This window comes from Sabethes cyaneus, chromosome 3 (assembly GCF_943734655.1).
Source record: "Sabethes cyaneus chromosome 3, idSabCyanKW18_F2, whole genome shotgun sequence".
NCBI lineage: Eukaryota > Metazoa > Arthropoda > Insecta > Diptera > Culicidae > Sabethes > Sabethes cyaneus.
Genome location: NC_071355.1, coordinates 244,356,404 through 244,377,524, shown reverse-complemented (window position 1 = coordinate 244,377,524; position 21,121 = coordinate 244,356,404). Strand labels below are relative to the sequence as shown.

Sequence of the window (21,121 nt, the reverse complement as noted above, 5' to 3'; positions counted from 1 at the left end):
CCTTGCACGAGAACGCTTCGTACTGAGCCTCGATGAGATGGACTAGCTTATCTGGAACTCCTCTACGCCTAAGTGCGCCCCAGATGTTTTCGTGGTTGAGTCGGTCGAACGCCTTTTCGAAGTCAACGAACACTAGTAGAAGAGAGTTCTTGAATTCGTTGATCTGCTCAATTATAATGCGGAGCGTTGTGATATGGTCTACACATGATCGGTCAGCACGGAATCCAGCTTGCTGCCGCCGGAGAGTAGCGTCCGCATTCCGTTAGGTCTCCTTTCTTAGGGACTTTGACCAATATGCCCTGCATCCAGTCCACCGGAAAAGTTGCGGTTTCCCATATATTGCTGAAAAGCTCATGCATCATCTGGGCTGACAAATGTGGGTCAGCTTTGAGCATTTCGGCTGAAATACGATCTATCCCTGGCGCTCTATTGAATTTCATACTCTTGATGGCTGCTACAATTTCATCCAGCGATGGCGCCTTCGAGTTGACGCGATTTATTCGACGAACTGTAGGCGTCGTACGCTGCTGGTTTTGTTGGTCTCTGATATTTGAAACTCGGAAGAGTTGTTCAAAATGTTCAGTCCATCGCTTAAGCTGTTCTGTACGGTCAGTCAATAGCTGACCAGCTCTGTCCTTTAGCGGCATCTTTGTATTCATCCTGGCACCACTAAGGCGGCGAGAAATATCGTACAACAAACGGATATCACCATTGGCGGCGGTGGTTTCTCCTTGTTCGGCTAGGGAGTTAGTCCAGGCTCTCTTGTTCCACCTACAAGCACGTTTAACAGCCCTCTCCAGTTCGGCGTATCGTTAACGGGCAGCTATCTTAGCCGATCTGGTCCACGCTCGCACAATGCCGGCTTTTGCCTCTTTCCGCTCATCGATCTTCCTCCAAGTTTCATCCGAAATCCACTCCCTCCGCCCGCCGCGTGCTTTGCCGAGGGTTTCATCAGATTCATCAGCGGTTTCATGCAGATGTGGTCGATTTGATTTTCTGTTCGGCCGTCGCGGGAAACCCACGTGACTTTATGTACTGGTCTATGGGGGAAGAGCGATCCACCAATGACCAACTCGTTATTACCACAGAATTCTGTAAACAGCTCCCCGTTTTCGCTCATCTCTCCTAGGCCATGGCGTCCCATGACGCGTTCAAGGTCCGCGTTGTTTGAGCCAATCTTCGCGTTGAAGTCGCCCATGTTAATTTGGATGTCCCCCTTCGGGATTTTCTCAACCACGCTGTTCAGCTGGCTGTAAAAACTCTTTCTCCTGCAGGTCGGCAGCATCAAAGTATAAGTTATAGAATTTATCATTATTTTCAAGTCTTTAGGCTCGCACTTCAATAAAGTGCCCTCTTTCATATTCAATCTTTCGTTTTCCATTTGAACATTTTTTCCCATCTAAACTATTTTTCTGATCGTCGAAGAATAGTAACCTTCATGTACTGTACCGATTTGTTTTATTTATTATTCTTGCATGTAATTATCTATTCGGTATCTGAACATGGATTTACCTCTGCAACTAGCAAATAACTTGTGCCAAATAACGGAAATGTTGGTACAATCAAAATCGCACAGCGTTGGAACATATATTATTAAAAATTATTGAACATTCCTAAATAAGCGTCCTAATCCGTTTGACTAAACCTTAGCGCACCTTAGTCTAAATGAATATGACCCGTTTTTTTTTCTTTTTTGAGTAGTTTTAACCCAAAGGGTCATTCACCAATATTTTAAATGTCTCATATATCTTAATGATTCAACTAGATTTTCCATAGTAATAGCGGGTGGCTCCTCCAATATGGAGGAGATTCGTAGTCCTAGGTAACGTGAGCCCCTCGTTCGTGCTTCATACTTTTTTAATTCACTTAAGGATCGATAACACTGCATTAATGAAATTCAATTTATTCATTGCACCATCAAAATGATTTAAAAATGCGGACAACAAAACCACCATAAACACAAACAGTGTTGCACAACACAAACAAGTGTGAAAGTGTCACACAAACCGAAATCACATCGACTATGAAAAATGGAACAACCAGCAGAGGAGCAAATAAGAATGGATAAGTAATTTTTGCAAATTAAAGTCGTATGTCTTATTCGACCCAAATAAAATTTATTCCATAGTAGCTTAGTGCTATTACAAACGCTAAAATAATTGTCTGTCAGGTCATATATTCACTTTAAAGGCAAATCAGACCCTTCGAATCAAGCACACACAAATTCTACGGGTGAAACGAGGACGAGCATGTCTTGATAGTCGTCCGTGTTGGAAAAACGCAGCAGGCGATTGCTTATAGGAATTTTTGACGTGCGGGACTACGTCTTACGGCATTCCAAAAATGATTCCTGGAAAAGTGGTTAGGGTTTGAACGCTAATAACTTGACGGTTTGCTGATCGATTTTCAATACCTAAGCACCAATCGATCGGAAAATCTTCTACGCGGTGACGTTTGAGAGAACAACGTCTCTCAGGAAGGTAGCTGGTAGAGGGTTATCGGTGAAATACCAACCAATTTGGTAGAAAAAGTGGTGCGAAAGTTGACCTTGACCGGCCCGGATTCCTCGGCCAGCACTATGTTAGTTTCTAAGACATTATTCAATGAAATCAAGCGATAGACAGCTGTCGAAAATGAATCGAATCATTTTTATTGAATGCTTTAAGTTTTTTCCGTTTAATTAGAAACGACAGACAACATCGGTGACAAATGAGACGTTTGACTTATTCTATTATTTCTAGATTTCGATAGCAATGATAAATACCTTCCTTACTCTCTAGACGCCTAATACTCTAGTATACGGATTTCTCTCACCGTCGACATTCACGCCATGATCGCGTCCATAATGAGATTACACAGTTACGTTACCATAATTTTTACAACTCACATCTCACATAAACGCCGCGGCGGTCGCAATGGAAGCCGCACTCAGTCCGACGTCGTCCGCCGCGTACGACAGCATGTGCTCCATCAGGAGCTGATCCTGTTGGTCCTGATCGATCATGATGATCACCTCGGATGACGACGAAGGTGATGGATAGTGGTCTGTCGCTGGAAAGGCGGTCGTCATCGTCGTCGTTGTTGCGGCCGCCGCCGCCGCTGCTGCTGCCGATGCGGTGCAGTGAATTTTCGAATGAATCGCCAGCGCTTCCTTCCGGAGGAATTTTGCATCGCATGCTGTACAAGCGAAGAATTTATCGGATCGATGTACGCGCTCGTGGCGTAGCAGTTTATCTTTTCGAGAAAATCGTTTGTAGCATTGTTTGCATTCGAACGGCTTCAGGGTGCTGTGGACGGCGTTCATATGGCGGTCCAACTCTCGCTTTCGGATAAATTTTTTGTCGCACGTATGGCATCGGTAGTTGCGAACGTCCGAGTGGATCAGCTGGTGCGTGTGAAGGGTGTTCTTCGATAGGAATCTCTTCGGACACTTGTGACAGGTGAAGAACTTGGCCTGCAGCGTTGGTGACGCATTTGGCCGGCCAAGTGGCATCGTAATGTTGGAGAATTTCGATATGGCCGAAATCGGAGCAGCGTTTGGAATGCCTGGATCGTCTTCGGTTGGGGGTTGGTCGATTTCCTGGTACGGATCTAAAGCGATGACCATGTTTTCGGCATCGAACTCTGCTTTCGTCATTGTCGTTGTAGTTGTTCCACCGGAAGCGGTCATGCTCTGGGTTGTCTGCTGTTGCTGTTTTGCGTAGCAAATCCTCTCGTGGCTCAGAAGTTTATCCTTCCGAGCGTACGTATTGTTGCATTTGCTACAAGAGAACTGCTTCCCTAAGGACATGTGAATGTTCTGGTGACGAACCAAATCGGCTTTGTTGGCAAATGACCTAAAAGAGAAATATTTCCGTCGAAAACGATAACTTATAAAAACACTAAGTGTTTTTCGACTCACCTGGGGCAAGTGTTGCAAATGTGCGGCCTGAAACCCGAATGAATTCTCAGGTGTTTCGTCAAATTGGTGTTTCTGGAAAAACTTTTACCACACTCGTGACAAGCAAACGGTCGAACCCCACTGTGAACGAACGTGTGCTTCTTCAAGTCCGACCTCCGGTGAAAACCTTTGTTACACTGAATGCAAATGTACGGCCTGTCGATCCCGTGAACATCACGGATGTGTGTAATCAGAATGCTTCGGTTAATGGTTTTAAACTCGCAGAACTGACAAGCGTACGGTGCCAGCAGGTCGTGATCCTGAGTCTCATGCACGTAGCACGCATTCGACATGGCAAAAGCCACATCACAATACTTGCACATATGCACCACCTTTTTCAGCTTACTGTCCTCTTCCATTAAATCTTCCGAAGAATCATGTAGGGCTGCTATTTTGAGGCTTTCTTCGATGACATCGTCCAACCCCAAACCATCCGTATTTTCGTCATCGTCGGAAAAAAGTTCCTGCAAACTTTGATTCGAACTTTCATAGTCTTTCGTCGGATCGACAACGATCGTTTCCGAAGGTTCCTCCTCTTCGTCATCAGCATCGACGCTTTCGTTTTCCACCGTAGAATCCTCGTGTTTCGTTGAGGAAACATCTTCCGGCTCGCATTCCGGCTCTGGATTGACAACAGGCTCCTGGACGGCAATCAACTCCTGCAGCTTTCGCTCATTTCGGATGCAGTTGTCTCGAAAATCCGAGCAACTTTCCGTTTGTAACAAGCACAACTGACAAATGTGCGTCGGAAGGATGTCAGTCTCAACTATCTGCAACACAATTTCAAACATTTTTCACACAAATCCGAAAAACTATGGACCACGGTCCACCCTTACCTGCACTTCGAAAAACCGATGGATTCGTACATTCAGAGGCTCCTTGCCGGCTTCGTTAACGCTTTCGCTGAACACCGAGATCAGCTCGGTTCCGTCACGGCCAAGACACAGTCGACAAAAGTCCAAATCCAGTACGGCTGCAGTTTGACCATTCTGCAGTTCCACCAGTTCCATAAAAATTGCCTCGTCGGACTCCACGATGATGCTGTTCCCTTTGCGGAATGGATTACAGATTGTACCCGAACGCCCGATGCGGTTCGTTGTTTACGGCCTAACGGGACTGTGATAGTAAACAGTTCACGTCGTTGCTGGATTGCGTGCAGCAATGTTATAGATGTTCACTGATCGGTTACGCTTGCCGCTGAATGTTGCTTCATAGTTACACATAAAGTAGATACACAATCAACAAAGAACTATATACTAATAATGATACTGGCGATTTAGAAAAATCCAACAAGTTACTAGAAAATGTTTTGTAAATAAAAATCGATTGTTTTGAAAACGCTCGGAGCTTCGTCGCCTGCTTAGAAAGGAAAACGATAAAAAACGTACAAACAGTGCGGCCAGTTTATTGCTTCCCACAGTTCCCACATAATATTCGGTTGTCTAATTTTGAATGCGCGGGATGTGCTTAGGGCGACCAGGCCTCCTTTTGCATACCCTTTTTGCCAGAAAAGTATTTACCCAACAAAACGTAAAAATAATCATGAAAAACCAAGTAATGTTAAATACTTACATTGCTGGCGCATATCATTCAAATTCAATTTTTTTTTCTTTATTCAAATTTTCAAAGAAAGAATAAAATTTCACGATGAAGCCGCAGCGAAATCAAATTCACCACACTTCGTTGGAGATGGAAACGTCTCAGCGAACAAAAACATGAAACGAGGTGAATATAAATGTCATTGCTGCTCACACCTCATAGCAGCACAGGAGACAGGACATTCGTCTCCGAATGTGTCGTTGCGGTTACGGCATTCTAAAAATGTTCTCTTGAAATCGTAAACTTGATAATGAAAGAGAAGTGGGTAATTTCCAGTAGTTCACAGTGAGCGACGCGGGAAAGTGACATTTTAAACTTTAATTCACGTTCATTTTCACGAAAATGGTAAAACAGCCTTTAGCATTGATTCTATGCGTTCAAATCTACCAAATCCACATTTTCGCCTGCGTAGTGGCGGCTAGTGGGTACAACTTTCGGAAAACGTTAGCATGCCTTTTTCAACTTTATTTACGCCAAGTTCAAGAGTACGTCGCTTAGAACTTTGTGGCAGGCTCAATTTAGGAAACAGCTTACCTCATTGATTGCAATTGCGGTACATTCATTTCACAGTTTATGGCACGCTGTGGCCCACCTTTTTGACATTTAAATTTTGAAATGTTAGAAATTGGCAGCCCTGCCAATTTTTGTTATTGTCAAAACGATCAAAAGAGTCTGGCTGGGCGTAGGCAAGTTTGACAGGTTTCACACGATCAGAACCTCGGCGGCACAGTAAGGCACAAACTGAACAAATTTTATATGAATGAGGTAAACGGAATATTCTCAGCGACTTACCCTTGGCTATAAACGAATAAAACGGTATAGTATCTACCTTTTCGCGTTTGTTATGGCGGCTAGTGGGTACAACCTTCGGAAAATATTAGCATGCCTTTGGCAACTTTATTGTTAACTTTATTTCCACCTTTGATTGTTGTTGTAGAACTATCAAGCGTACGAGAGCGGAATTGCCAAAAGCAAATAAACATTTTTAAAAAGTGTACCTACTAGCCGCCATTAAGCACGCGAAAAGGTGGATAGGGATGTCACCGGCCTGGCTGGTACATTACAGATGCCCGCGATAATCGCTCGATTAACCTACAGAGACTATAGGATACAGAGGCGCAGAAGGTACTCAAAAACCGCAAAATTTTGAATCAAAACGGAGAGTACCAACACAAATGCAAAATGAGAGCGAAGTTGTGTCGCGTCGCTGTCGCGTTTAGCCCCGTACAGAGTGCACGCGACAGCGTCGCGACGCGACATCTCTCACATTGTTTTAAATGCGTAGCCCTGCTTCCGGCGAAGAAGAGCTGCGTATTCAAATGAATGTGAGTAAAGGCGCGTCACGTCGCTGTCGCGTTTACACTGGCGGTACAGTGCACCCCCGTTCGTTTGAACGATTCCTCATGCAAACTAACGGGATTTGTTTTTAATTTGAACAACTACTGTTTTACCTGACTCACTGCGAATATGCGTATTATTGAAATAAAACGTAACCATACGTTTTACTCGTTTATAACGCATATGGAGTTAATATCGAAAACAAACGATTTTTTATAAGTTGTGCTTTTGTTATTGCATTTAATTTGTAAAAAATTGCATAAATAACAATTCAGTTTCACAATACAATTATTGCGTACTACAGGCACACGAAATATAACGTTTAAGTACGTTATTTTAGTGATCAAAATTAACGATATCTTCGATACAAGGGCGATATTTTTCGAAAACTTTCGAACCAACACGATCCCGCGAATACAACGCATATTCGCAGTGAGTCAGGTAACACAGTAGCAACCCTAAATATGCTGAAACTTGTATAAACTGGCCGCCCTGCTCTTTGTTATTGTTTTGGTGGTTTGGTTTGATTTAGTCTCATTTAGTTGGTAGTTGCAAGCAGCGAATATGTTATTCTCCGATCGGATTTCTATCGTAATCGTTGGTGAAACTGATTAAACTAGGATTAAACACGCTAGATCAGTACAAACAAATCGTGTTTATGTGCATTGTCTGCGAAGGCAAATGATGCCATGTTGAGAATGACATTTGAACCATTTTTAATTTGCACATCGTGCAAACCAGTTGGGTTCAAATTAAAAAGTGTTCAGATTAAAAATGGTCAAACGAACGGGGGTTCACGGTACCCTTAGACCCCGTACAAAGTAAAAGCGACTCGCCGCGACTTCACCCACATGTTACTAAATGCACAATCCTACTTCGGGCTAAAAAGGGCTGCGCGTACCTATAACTACAGCAAGAAAAACGAGTTTGTATACGTTAGCTCACTGGCAACAGAGGACAACAATACCAGCCGTGAGATTAAAAGACGTATCAGCGGAAGTCGGGCCTACTACGGACTCCACAAACACTTGCGGTCGAACAATTTGACCGTACAAAGTGCACACTGTACAAAACGCCAATTAGACCGGGTGTCCTCTACGGGCACGAAACGTGGTTACTGCTAGAAGAGGACCTACGAGCACTTGGAGTTTTCGAACGGCTGGTGCTAAGAACCATCTTTGGCGGAGTGCAAGAGAACGGTGTATGGAGATGAAGAATGAACCACGAGCTCGCGCGTTTCTACGGCGAACCAAGTATTCAGAAAGTGGTTAAAGCTGGACGGATACGTTGGGCAGGATATGTTGCTAGAATGCCGGACAACTATCCTGCAAAAATGGTTTTCGCATCAAATCCGGTAGGAACAAGACGAAGAGGGAGCGGATCTGGCGAGCACTGGGTGCCCGCGGAACTGGAGATCAGTTGCCATGGACCGAAACAGATGGAGAAATTATACTGCGCAGGCCTTGTCGTAAGACGTTACCCAGGTAACCAATAAGCATTAGTATAAGCAGTAAATCAGTCGTTTATTAGCATCCCTGGCATTTTATACTGCAGGTTGCTGTTTATCAGCCTTTTGACTGCATAACTGTCGTAAATTGGCATCCACAATTCTATTTAATTTCTTCTTGTCGGTAACTAGCTGCAAATAAGCATTGTCAGCACTATAAGAGGGCTAGCCGTAAAGTAGCCGCATATTTTGCCAAAATAGCATTTAAGTAGCATTTAAGGCATAAATGCTTACTGGCCTGCATTTAAATTGCATTGGAAATGCTTATTGGTTACCTGGGTAGGCCAATTAAGTAAGTAAGTAAGGGCTGCGTATTTAAACGAATGTGAGTGAAGTCGTGTCGCGTTGCTGTCACGTGCTGACTGAGTGAAAAAATGGAAACATTCGCCTCTATTCTACATTCCGATCAGAGCCGAACCCGATCAGAAAATGCGCGTCGATCGAAATATAACGTATGCTATTACACACGAACGGGTCCGATCGGACAGTAAAATCGAGGCGAATTGCAGTTGAAGTTAGTTGAACAGAAACTTAGTTTTGTGGTTATATTTTGCTGAATTATTGTCACATTGACCCAATACAAAGATTATTTCAGCCAATGATAGCCACCCCAAGCAACCAAAAGTTCGAATTTCACTTAAGGAACAAACTTGAAAGTTCATATTTGGTTCAAATTTAGTTCCGCAGAACTTTCTTGTTGAACAACTAGACATTACATTTGTAAACCGAACTTCATTCTCATTAAAGTACCGTTAATATCTGTAGCAACTTGAAAGTCCAACATGCAGCTTGAAAGATCAACATACAACTTGAAAGCAACTTAGAGTTCGGATAATGGTGTCTAAGGAAGGTTAACAAGCTTTATGTCTATGGAGGTATAGCTTGCTAAGCAGCTTTACTTGTAACTAACCGAACTTCAAAGTTGCCTTGAGCTCGCTGCATAGAGCGCTAAGCAGCTTCTGAAGAAACTTTGGCAAAAGTTTATAAAACAGCGCTTGTAGTTCTATTTTTATACTTTTCCTTTTTCTACCTCCGCCTCCTCCTAACTTTTGTAAAGTCGGTTCATGCGCTTAAGATGGACCAATTAAAAAAGCCTAACTTACACCGACCGCTACTGGATTTGAACCCGAGCGTTCCTCGTTGCATGCCTATCCTGATGCACTGCGTCATCTCTGACGCCGCTAGTGACATGAATTTTGCCGATGAGTTGTTCTTAAGTGTAAGTTCGTTTTGGGGCTGTGATAAATGAGAAATTAGCACATCGAGTAAAAACGATGCAAATCGCATATTCCAGCAACGGAGCAGTGGTCTGCGTCTAAGTTACCGAAAAGAAGTACTCGAGTTCAAATCCCCGAGGTTTATGTTGGTGGCGTGTGGTAAGTTACAATAAATTAATATTTATAAAAAAACAGTCGATTATTAACCGAAATTAAATACCTCAGTTAATGAGAAATATCATGAATCGGCAAAACAGGAAGTGGGAAAATATTCCCCCAATCTTTTTTATTTTGAAAATTGTTGGAGTTTCTTTTTGGGCTGAACAGTGTTCTATATAGCGACTTAGGTGAACTTTTTGCGAACTTTCTAGTTCTGTTCGAAGTTACTTTGTATTCCTTTCGAAGTTTAAACATCAAATACGAACTTGAAAGTACGGTTAATTACTTAAAAATGAAGTTGAATAGAGTTCTATTCATGATCATTTCGTTGGCTGATTAAGCCAAAAAACCCCTTTTATCGAAACTTTTGGTTACTTGGGACAAAAGCACAAAAATTTGTTTTCCCTCAACTAAATTACTCTTCGGCTTATCTGCGAAAACTAAACATTACATTTTTCCACTCAACCAGCAAACAATCGTAGTGGCTTCGATAGTAACCGCGCCTGCATTGAATGTCAAAACCGAACTGTATCCTTTTGAAAGTTGTACCAACTACAGAGACTATCCACCTTTTCGCGTGCGTAATCAGGTTGACATTTCCAGCCTTGATTGTTGTTGTAGAATTTTCAAGCGTACGTGAGCGGAGTTCCCAAAACCAAATAAACATTGTCGAAAAGTGTACCCACTACCCAGCAAACATTTTTGTTTAAGAGTGGCTTATTCAACTATTGTGTGGCTAAAACCAATGGAACAAGCGCTGGATAAGCTGCGATTCAACAAAAATATTCCTTTGGTAACCGCCATTACCCGCGCGAAAAGGTGGATAGTCCCTGTAGTACCCACCAACCACCATTACCACTCGTGGAAAGCTGGAAAACTCAGTTAACTATATTTTTAAACTTTAATTATCAATATGTTTATTTACCAACAATTGTCCAAAAATTTACTTCGAGCAAATATTGTATTCCCAGTTTTCCATCCAACTTTTCCCGTACTATTAATGAGAATTCAACGTAGTTTCCACTGTCAATCCATTGATGCTCCCTAGTTTATCTAACATGTAACCCCATGCATAGAAGTCGTGACGATTCAAATCAGGCGTCGAGGCAGATCGCTCTTTCGAAGAAATCAAATCCAGAAAACTGTCCTCGCTCCAAGCCTGTGTAACTTTCGCCTGGTGAGACGTTGCAGAATCTTGTTGGAAGCTGTATGGTGCAGTGTTTTTTAACGATAGAAAGTAAATAGTTCTTCAAAACATTATCGATGTTGTACTGCATATATTTGATCTTGTTGTTGGTTGTTGTGATCCTGTAGCAGAAAAATTGTTTCGTCCGAAAACAGAATTTCACAATTACCCTTCCGCTTGAGCAACTGCCAACATCTTTCGATTCTTACAGCCTTCTGTTTTTCAGTCAAACCGCACACCCATTGTTTTTTGTATGGAATTATTTGATCATCTTTCAAAATATTATTTATGGTTGACTGCGAAATTCCTACTACCTTGGCCATCTTACGTCCAGGCTGATCTGGTTTCCGTCGAATACGCACTTTTACTCAATTGATGGCTTCCGATGTCCTTACAGTGCGTTTACGGCCAGGTTTGGGAAGTATGACTCTTTGTATGGCTTGATGGTACGAAAGCTGAATCTTTCGTTGATTCCTAGTGACTTCAATTTCTTTACAATATCATATACGGTCAAAAAAATTTCAAAAATATTTTTTATTATTTTTCCTAATTCATTGTCAGTTTCTGCTCAATAAAAATCGCCACCCTATTGTATGCTATCAGTACTGCTCAACTCACTGTTCGATAATAGTCATCAATTAATTTGTAATGGTGAATGTTGCACGATTATTTTATTTCAGCATCTTGGTTGATATTTCCTCCACGCAATAGTGCGACCATTCATGATTGAAGCCATCGAGCGTTCTTGAACTAGAAGATAATATATTGCTCCTGTTATCTGCGGCGTCTCCGCCGCCGTCGCGTCGTCAACGCCATTGATTCCGTCTCGCGGGGCTGTTGTTCACCAATAGCGCTACTAGCGTGGTTATATGGTTATCAAATTCGGCGGAATGAACTGATTAACGTCTATTGTTATTATTGGCAAATGAGCGACACTTTCGCCGTTTTCGGGTGGCCCGACAGTCCAGTTTTCGGTAGACAGCCGAGCAGAGGTGTTTTGTTTCTAAAAATTGCCTTTCTCGCAATTGGTTGAGTTGAACTTTGAACGGTTGAGCGGTGAGGTGAGCTGTTCAGAGCAGAATGACGGATTGCGCGCTCTGCCAGACCGTTGGTATGTTTCTTCAATTGATTCGATTGCTTAATGTTTCTTCCTAACTCAGATTGATATTTTAGGTCTGTTCGTTCGCTACTATGCGTACGCTTGGTTGATTGGAATCGGCGTTTGGTTCCTGCTGATTTTGGCCACCAAAGTAGGATCGGATGGCAACAAATTCAAATACTACGCTAAATATGGCATGATTTATTTTGCAACACAAGCTTTCACCACTCTGTTCACTCCAATCTCTCTGCTGAGGCCTCGAAATCCTGTTAATGCTCGGTTGGTTAAGATCATCGTCCGTACTAGTTACGTCGTTTATAGTTATTTTTATGGTCATTTTTAGAATCATAGCTACGACGGTGTCGTATGCATCGACACTTTTGCCGATAACATGGGAACTGCGTAATGCCCGCATCTTAAAGGAAGCCAAGGGTGCGGTCGTTATGGCTAACCATCAATCGTCGATGGATATTTTAGGTGAATATATGTTTAAAGTTCGGTCCCATTCCAGGTCTTTTATCGCAATCTAGTTTTTGGCTTTTCAAAGCGATTTTGATAACAGTTTGCCGGCTTCCATACACGTCTCGTTCAATCATTATTTTGGTCTCACGATCTACTGATACCAACACATTTACTTACATTCTTATGCGATAAGGATAAGAAATACGTTTAGTAACAGGTTAAGTCGCTTGTAAGTGTATTCAATGCACTTGCATCATGTAATGAAATGATGCAACTTCGAATTTAGTGAGAAATGTCGGTTGTTGAGTAGTACTGATAGGATAAAAATTCTTGAAAAAGATTAAGCACCTGCTAGAAATAAGCAACCAGAACCGCCACCTCACATGGATTTTAATTTCAGGAATGATGGTCCTGTGGGACATAATGCGAGATGTGATCTCCATCGCCAAAAAGGAAATGCTTTTCATTATACCCTTCGGTCCGGCCGTCTGGCTGGCCGGGATTACCTACATCAATCGAAAAAATCGCCCATCTGCTATGAAAACACTGGACGGTTGCAAGCAGAAAATGATCAAGCAGGGTTACAAAATGTATCTCTACCCGGAGGGAACCAGATATCCGGAACGGGGTATGCTGCCGTTCAAGAAGGGTGGTTTTCACACGGCCATCGAAGCCGGGGTTCCCATCGTTCCGGTGGTGTTCTCCCATATGTACTTCATCGAAGCGAAAAAGTACATCTTCAAGCCGGGGCATGTGCTGATTAACGTGCTGGAACCGATCCCGACGGTGGGCCTAACCAAGGATAATCTGGACGAACTGATCAAGCGAACCCGTGACGCTATGCTGAGCGAGTACGAGAAACTGTCGGCAGAGATGGACGCCAATTTGGTGGATCCGAAGTGGTTGCGAGCTGAGCGGCCTCGTTTGAGCATCCTTGATGGAAAGAAGACGAACTAGGTATTTTAACTATTGCTACAGATTGTTAAAAATCAATTTATTTGATGCGATAAATGATTAAGACTTTTTTGTGGGATTAAAAAACTCACGTATCTTAGTCTTAACTACAAATGCAGTCGATGCTATTAACAAAATAGAAATAACATATAACATAACCTTTATTACTATTTCTTCCATACCCGGTGAAAAATTTGTGGCAAACTTCCTCCAGATAATGTTTTCGCTAGACTGTTGAACAAACATTTTGATGCTAAAACAATGCTTGGTTCATAAGATATGAATTTTTGAAGTAAACAAATGTATAGAAGAATAAATTATTTTAAAATAGCGCGTGACCGGTCGTGAGTTTTTCGTTCATAACCCAGGAATACCTAGGAAAGGACTAAGAATTAGAGAGTAGGAAAAATCAGGTAGAACATGATAGTTCCCCTCACTTTTCTTTGAAGTTTTTTCATTACCACTTACTACACTACTCTACAATGCGTGGTTCAAGAGCTATGAATTGTTCAAAAAAGCAATGGCCGAGTAAATCGAAAAATTTGCCCAATTTTATGGATATTCGGGGATTCTTTGACCCAAACCTGAACGTTAATTTTGAAAAATGTCCGGGTTTGATATTGCACAGTACGAAGTACACTAGACGATGGAAAGTGATTTGTGTTTATTTTTAATTAAAAGCTTTCGAACAATTGGAAATAAGCTTTAGTCATTCAAACTGCGGTTGACCTCCAAATTCCCATGGGCATGGGAAAACTCCAAGATATCGATATCGTTGTTCATTGTTCGTTTCGATAAAATGTTGATTGCAAATCCAAGCCGATAAGAGTCGGCTCGGCTGTGTCATTGAAGGTTGAACTTGGATATCGTATCGGGCGATACCAGAAACCAACCAAATTTCGCTGGTGAATTAGATTGTAATGAATTGCAGTTTTGCTGTTTTTTTCTCAAAACTTATAGGTTTTGGAACAATGAGAAATAATTCACATAAATAAAACATTTTCTGCAATATCATCTTTTGCAGCGTAAAAGTTTTACAAGCAGCTAATTTTCCATGTTAATGCAAAGAAATTCCATTTCATCTGACTTTATTTCCATGTATTCCCATCTACGTCTATCAACACAAAGCTCTTTGCGTTACAAATATCTTACAGATTTGTTTGAATTCTCCAAACTGTTTGCCTGTTTTGCGGTTTTTGAAACCTGGCTGAGCAATCTGTAATTCTTATAAAACAGTAAGATTTGCGTGAACGTTTTGCTGAAATTCGGCAGTCTGAGATTTCCAGCATGTCTTGTTTGATAGTGGTGCACATCTCTTTCGTACACTAACGTTTTGTTTGAATTACATTTGATTACAATCGTATTGAATTCGATTCCCTGCTTTATAGACATCTGCTGCAAATAACTTAACATAAACGTCCTTGTTGTTAGTCGATCACAACATAGAATGAATCGTATACCTTTTTTCTGGAGAATCTGCATCCGTTTTAGCTGTTGTTTTGACGTAAGAAACAGTCTTGTGGTAGAAGTGGGGTTGATGATTGGCTTACAAATCGGAATTTTTGCATTTGAAGTCAAGAAACGATTGAAACTATATAGCAAACAAACTTTCGAGAAACTTTTACTTAGTCTAGTTTTTCGGCAACAATCCGTTCATCGAATCTGGGCCGCATTTAGGAGTCGTCTCCAAGCTTCTGGATCTTGGGCTGCCACTATCCAATTACCCCTTACACACGTTGTTCTAGCATCCTCATCAACAGCGCTCATCCAGCGGGTACGAGTATACGTACATTTGTATACGTACTAAATTTCGGGGCTCATGCGCCTGCGCCACACTCCATCTTCTAATATGCCGCCAAGGATCAATTGATCACAGGATCATACGCTTAAAAACACTCGTCGCTCTCTTTCACCTCCACGCTTCGGTAGGCCTTATGGGGATCGTATATTTAATGTGCTCACTGAAATTTAATTTTTCGTCAATAATCACACCATCAAGATGCTTCACAACCTGTATTTACTGAATCACTGTTACGTCACTTCGAACTGTTCTATCTTCGTCAATCTGCAGTGGTGCAGTAATGACCATACATTTTGTTTTAGCAACGTTCAACTTCCATTTTAACCACTCAGAGAACTTATTCAATTAATAGGACACTACACGCACCGTTGCTCTTCAAGAGATGGCGCTTTTCTAGTTGTAGTAAAATCTAAATTTCTCACTTATCTATGTTTACCTACCTAAAAAACAATCACTAATTACATTTTATTTGTGGTACACTTACTGTATTACGCTTAATTTTCATAACTTCTGCCTAATATTGATAAAAAACAAATTTTTGCTACACGTCTCTACGCATCTTACTACCATTCTTCTGTGAGCCCGGAAAAGTGATTTTGAAACCGTGCGAGAGCCGGGAGCTGAACATGTTTGCGACATTTCAGTTCGAAGAAATTAAATTTCTTCCAATGCTTACCAACCACTTATTGGTTCAGGTGTCAAACGTTATATTGCGATAAGCGATAAACACAAAAGAAACCGAGGTGCATGAGAGAGTACAATTGCTGCGATGAGGAAATTTATTGTCATGCAAAATTGGGCTGTTTCCAATATGTACAATATGCGTTACAATGTAACGTCATCTGTTGTATTCGTCAGGGTAACATTGATACAGTAATACCACGATATAAAGCAACCTCGATTCAAAACAACTTCGATATAACGTAACTCATATATAACTTTTTTTTTAAATCAGGAAAAACAACATTATGGTGTGACCTCGCATTTCTATTGTGTGAAATTCATTTTTATTTTTGTAGTTTTGTAAGTTATGCAATAGTTCCGTTATTTCGATTTTCAAATTTCAATTAACAATATCTTTACACACTCTTTGCTTCTTCGCATTTCTTAACGAATCTTTTAAACTACAAGAGAAACATCGTGAAATTTAAAAGTTAACGGTTTGAAAGCATTCCCTTTCTTTTGCAAACGATATCGTTTTAATAGAAAGAAATTTCGTTTTTGCTTCGATATAACGTAACTTCAATGTGTCGTCCTTGTCGTGCTTTGAACATACGACGGTTACTAGCAATCATGTACGTCCATTTGGGAGTGTTAAAGGTAAGTCCCAATCTCGCAGCTTCTCATTTAAAATGCCTAAAGGTCTCTTCCACTTTTCTACGGTTGATTTCGATGATATCGACGTCATCCGCAAATAGTAATAGTAATTGCGTAATAGTAAATTTTCATATGAAATTCCATATGATTATCATGTGCCGCATATAAACACAATCTTCCAGAAATACACATAAAAATTATATGCATATGAATAGTATGTGCAAATTTTTCACGTACACATAAATGATAACTGTTTGGCACATAAAGATCATTTACTGGGTACATTGCAAAAATCTACATGTGGGATACATAGGAACTATACGAAAAGTTTTCTCAGTGTACAGTGTAACTATGTTTTGGCATTATCTGCTACAACTCATTTCGTTTGACTGAATCGAACGCCGCCTTAAAGTCCACAAACAGATGATGAGTTTACAAGTTGTACTCCCGGAACTGGTTAAACATCTGATCCGTCGTGGATCGACCCTCACGAAACTAGCTTTGTATTCGCCGTCGAATGACTTTTCTAATGGTCTCAGTCTGCAGGACAGGATATGGGAGAGCACCTTACAGGCAGAATTGAACAATATAATTTCTCGAGTCCATGTCCTTTTTTAAAATAGGATAAATAAAGCCATCCAACCACTCATTCGACATTTGTTCTTCTTCCTGGCAATGATCCGGTGGATTATTACGTATAGCAGCTCGCTCCCCACTTTTAGAAGTTCAGCTGGAATACCTTCCTCTCCAGCAGCATTACCGTTTTTAGCTCACTGATTGCCTTCTTATCCTTATCATGTGTCGGAGCTAATCTCCGTGTTTATCTCTCCATTCAACAGTGTCTGAAAGTGCTCCTTCCACCTGGCTGTGGCTGCTACAGAAGTTTTGTCAGAAAGCAGGTTGCCAGCACTATCATCGTAAATCAAGAACTTGGCAAAATTCCTGCACCTCATCGTTTTGGAGAAACTTCGTGTGTCATTGCTGGCGAATCTCTCCTCTGGGCAGGCGAACACGTGTTACTCGTATTCGCGTTCTTTTAGACCGTGGATTCCTTTTTCCGCAGTTTTAGTCTCTCAATACCGTTTTCTGTCCTGTTGTGTAACCGCAGTGAGCATGCGACTCCTAGCTTCGCTCTTCTTATCTGTCACCCTCTGGCATTCGGAATCAAATTAGTTGTTACGCTGTGTCTTCCACACGTCGTACCTACCACCTCTCTCGCAGTTATTTGAATGACACCATGGAGGTTCCTCCACACTTTACTTAAATAACCCTACTGTTATGCGATTCGTTGATCAAGCTTTCTAACATATTTCGCTGCCACGCTTTTTCCGTGTTGGATGTTGAAAAGTAGCGATCTCTCAGTGCGTGCCTTCGCCGGGTTCGCGAAAGTCAAAAAAGCTGGCAGAAATGTCAAAACGACCTCCTAAAGGGTTGGTGTTCTGCAAAGGCAAAGTTGTTTGAAATACTCAGGAGATCTATGTGATATCATTCAACTAGTGCTTAACCCTTAAATTTTAGGTTAACTCTTTAATACACGATCGATTTGAACTCTCAGTTGCATTATAAGGCACTGAAAGCTTGGATAACATTACATTTTTATTTAAATGAATTGTTATCCAATGTAATTTTTTTATTGAAAGGTTTTTTCGCATTTTCTCAGCTCATTTAATTCAGCAATTGTGCATTCTAATTGCATCCGAATGATACTATAGACCAGCTATTTATTATTAAATAAGTTTTCAAATATTAAAAAAATACAAAAAAGTTCAAATTCAAAGCAGACACTGATGAAGCTGGCAAGTCATAGGCGAAATACGTATCGGCCTGAATAATAACACAACTAATAAAAGTTAACCAGAAAAACTTTCTTCTTAGTGCTTCGGTTCAGCCTCTACTATGCCCTTGATTAACTAATATTACCCAGGTAACCAATAAGCATTTCCAATGCAATTTAAAAGCAAGCCAATAAGCATTTAAGTTGCCTTAAATGCTACTTAAATGCTATTATGGCAAAATATGCGGCTACTTTACTGCTAGCCCTCTTATAGTGCTGACAATGCTTATTTGCAGCTAGTTACCAACAAGAAGAATTTAAATAGAATTGTGGATGCCAATTTACAACAGTTATGCAGTCAAAAAACTGATAAACAACAACCTGCAGTATAAAACGCCAGGGATGCTAATAAACGACTGATTTACTGCTTATTTTAATGCTTATTGGTTACCTGGGTAGACTTCTTTTTTCTTCCACTGAAAAGTATGAAATTATTTTGTCATATTATTTATTGTATTAGATATATTTATAATAACTGCAAATTTAGACTAAAGTATACATTAATGTAATGTAACATACAGCGAACGATAATTACAGTAGCAGAATAGTCAATGCCTACTATCATGTATTGAAACCATTGCAAGTATTATTCGTTATAATCAAATGTGCGTACATGAATTCGTACATCTTCTTAAAAATTTGCCTTTACTTTCTTAGTTGCAGAAAGTTGCAGCCAAATTTAGGCTTAATCGGTTGCTTACAAGTATACCTGCACATTAAAAGTAATATGGCAACGGAACTCGACGGGGTCCATAAGTTCCGCCTGTCAATTCGAAAGAATTTGGATTTTCGTCCTCATTTTTGTCATAATCAAGCCAGATTTGGTGAACCAATAATATTTAAAATTAGTGTAACCTTCTAAATAATATTGAAATAGGTGTCTGTCAACTAAATATATCTTTATTTATGATATTTATGCAACGTCTGCTACATACAGACAACAAACAACCATGCGTGTTTTGAAAAGATTTCACCGGCTTTAACGTTATTCAACAGGTTCAGAAGACCATAGCTTTGAGAAAACTAAGAAGCGTACAACCAAAACGAGGATTTAAGCTCATATGTGTATGTAGAATAACACTTTTGGGTTATTTGATTTGAGTTATTTGGGGTTTCTGCCAACTTTTTTGATTTTCGGACCACTGTGGTTCGCCAACCTTGCACAAATCTTACACACGACGAGATAGTGGCCAGAATCGGTAATTGGTCACCGAAATGACCATACATGGATAGCATCCAAAAAGTGTCGACAGTCAAACAGGACATGATCGATCTAAGAGCTAAAGTTTCCATTTGGATGCCTCCAGGTGTGTTTCCGAATATTAAGACGTGGAAAGTAGGTGCCACAAACGGTCATTCCTCTGGTCGAAGCAAAATTTATAAGTCTCAGACCATTATTATTGGTCGACAGATGAGGCTTATGTCTTCCAATGACAGGACGGAAGAATTTCTCCTTACCGATCTACGCATTTGCGTCTCCGATGAGGATTTTCATGTCATGTTTTTGGTACTCTCCATAGGTATTCTCGAACCTGTTGTAGAACTCGGCCTTAGCATCATCGGATTTATCAATTGTCAGTGCGTATACGTTGATTAGGCTGTAGTTGAAGAATTTGCCCTTAATTCTCAACACACATACACGGTCATCTACAGATCTTCACCTGATAACTCGTTGCTTTTGCTTTCCAAACACTTAATAGGAAACCGATTCAGCAATCAACCGACTGCCTTTCTATTGCCACTGTACTAGATGTGTATACTCTACGGAACTCCCTTTTTCCAGAATTTGGCCACCAAACTTCGTGAGTAGCAACGATCTCCACTCCGAGTCGATGCAGCTCTCGAGCAAGCAAGCCAGTTAGTGCAGGTTAATTGACAGTTTGGACATTCCAGGTGCCAAGTTTCTAATCGTTATTCATTAGTTGTTTCCCGCTGACGGGTCAGCCATCTTAGGTATAGTTTACAGGATACAGCATTTCGTATTCAGCTGCTCGTTCGGAGACAGACGCTGTTTGAACCGCCCCTCGCCTGGGAAATTTTGCTCCTCCTAACTTAGCTGCTCCAACATGTACATTAAGCATTTCTTTTCCAGGTATGGCCATCGGTCGTCATCGTTTGACTTCCATCTTCGGGGAGGCGCTAGGTAGGGGTTTGAGAAAAACAAAGTTATAGGGTAACCAATGTATTTTGGACCCCATCAGCAGTTGTACCTAATTTGGACACCTACAGCAAAATCAAATGAAATTATGTAGAGTTACTGATCCAAAATAGTCCAAAATAGGTTGGTTACCCTGATGTTGATTAAACATATTGTACAATAAACTTAGGATAGGAAGTTTCCGGAACTGGAAGGGTAGGTCTTCAATTACGTAGTCGTGCTAACGTAAGAACTAGAATGACTCTTAAATGTCTTGGACACTTTACTTTTTGTTCTTACAAAGTATAAAAATTACCTTTTTGCCGACCGGTTTCGGGTAAGTAGTTACCCATCTACGGGGCCGAGTCCAACCACGGGGATGGGTAACTACTTACCCGAAACCGGTCGGCAAAAAGGTAATTTTTATACTTTGTAAGAACAAAAAGTAAAGTGTCCAAGACATTTAAGAGGGAAGGGTAGGTATTTAGAAGTCGGAAATCCTTACAATATGGATTGTTTTGAAACATCGAACATAATATATTTACAATTCAGAAATGTACAGTTTCTTTTT

The 21,121-nt window shown here is 40.9% G+C and overlaps 2 protein-coding genes across 2 annotated transcripts; one reads left to right on the top strand and one right to left on the bottom strand.

Annotated features, from left to right (window-relative positions):
• Nucleotides 1-2,717: 2,717 nt before the first annotated feature.
• LOC128743035 (zinc finger protein 271-like) lies at nucleotides 2,718-5,213 on the bottom strand. The gene is made up of 3 exons (XM_053839541.1): nucleotides 4,777-5,213; nucleotides 3,902-4,710; nucleotides 2,718-3,836 (listed from the first exon to the last, which is right to left on the bottom strand). Exons 1-3 carry the CDS (start codon nucleotides 4,948-4,950, stop codon nucleotides 2,891-2,893), a joined length of 1,929 nt encoding a protein of 642 aa, XP_053695516.1. The 5' UTR covers nucleotides 4,951-5,213; the 3' UTR covers nucleotides 2,718-2,890.
• Nucleotides 5,214-12,026: 6,813 nt separating this feature from the next.
• On the top strand, nucleotides 12,027-13,464 carry LOC128743779 (1-acyl-sn-glycerol-3-phosphate acyltransferase beta-like). Its single transcript, XM_053840440.1, has 4 exons — nucleotides 12,027-12,057; nucleotides 12,120-12,324; nucleotides 12,389-12,522; nucleotides 12,908-13,464. Exons 1-4 carry the CDS (start codon nucleotides 12,027-12,029, stop codon nucleotides 13,462-13,464), a joined length of 927 nt encoding a protein of 308 aa, XP_053696415.1.
• Nucleotides 13,465-21,121: the final 7,657 nt, after the last annotated feature.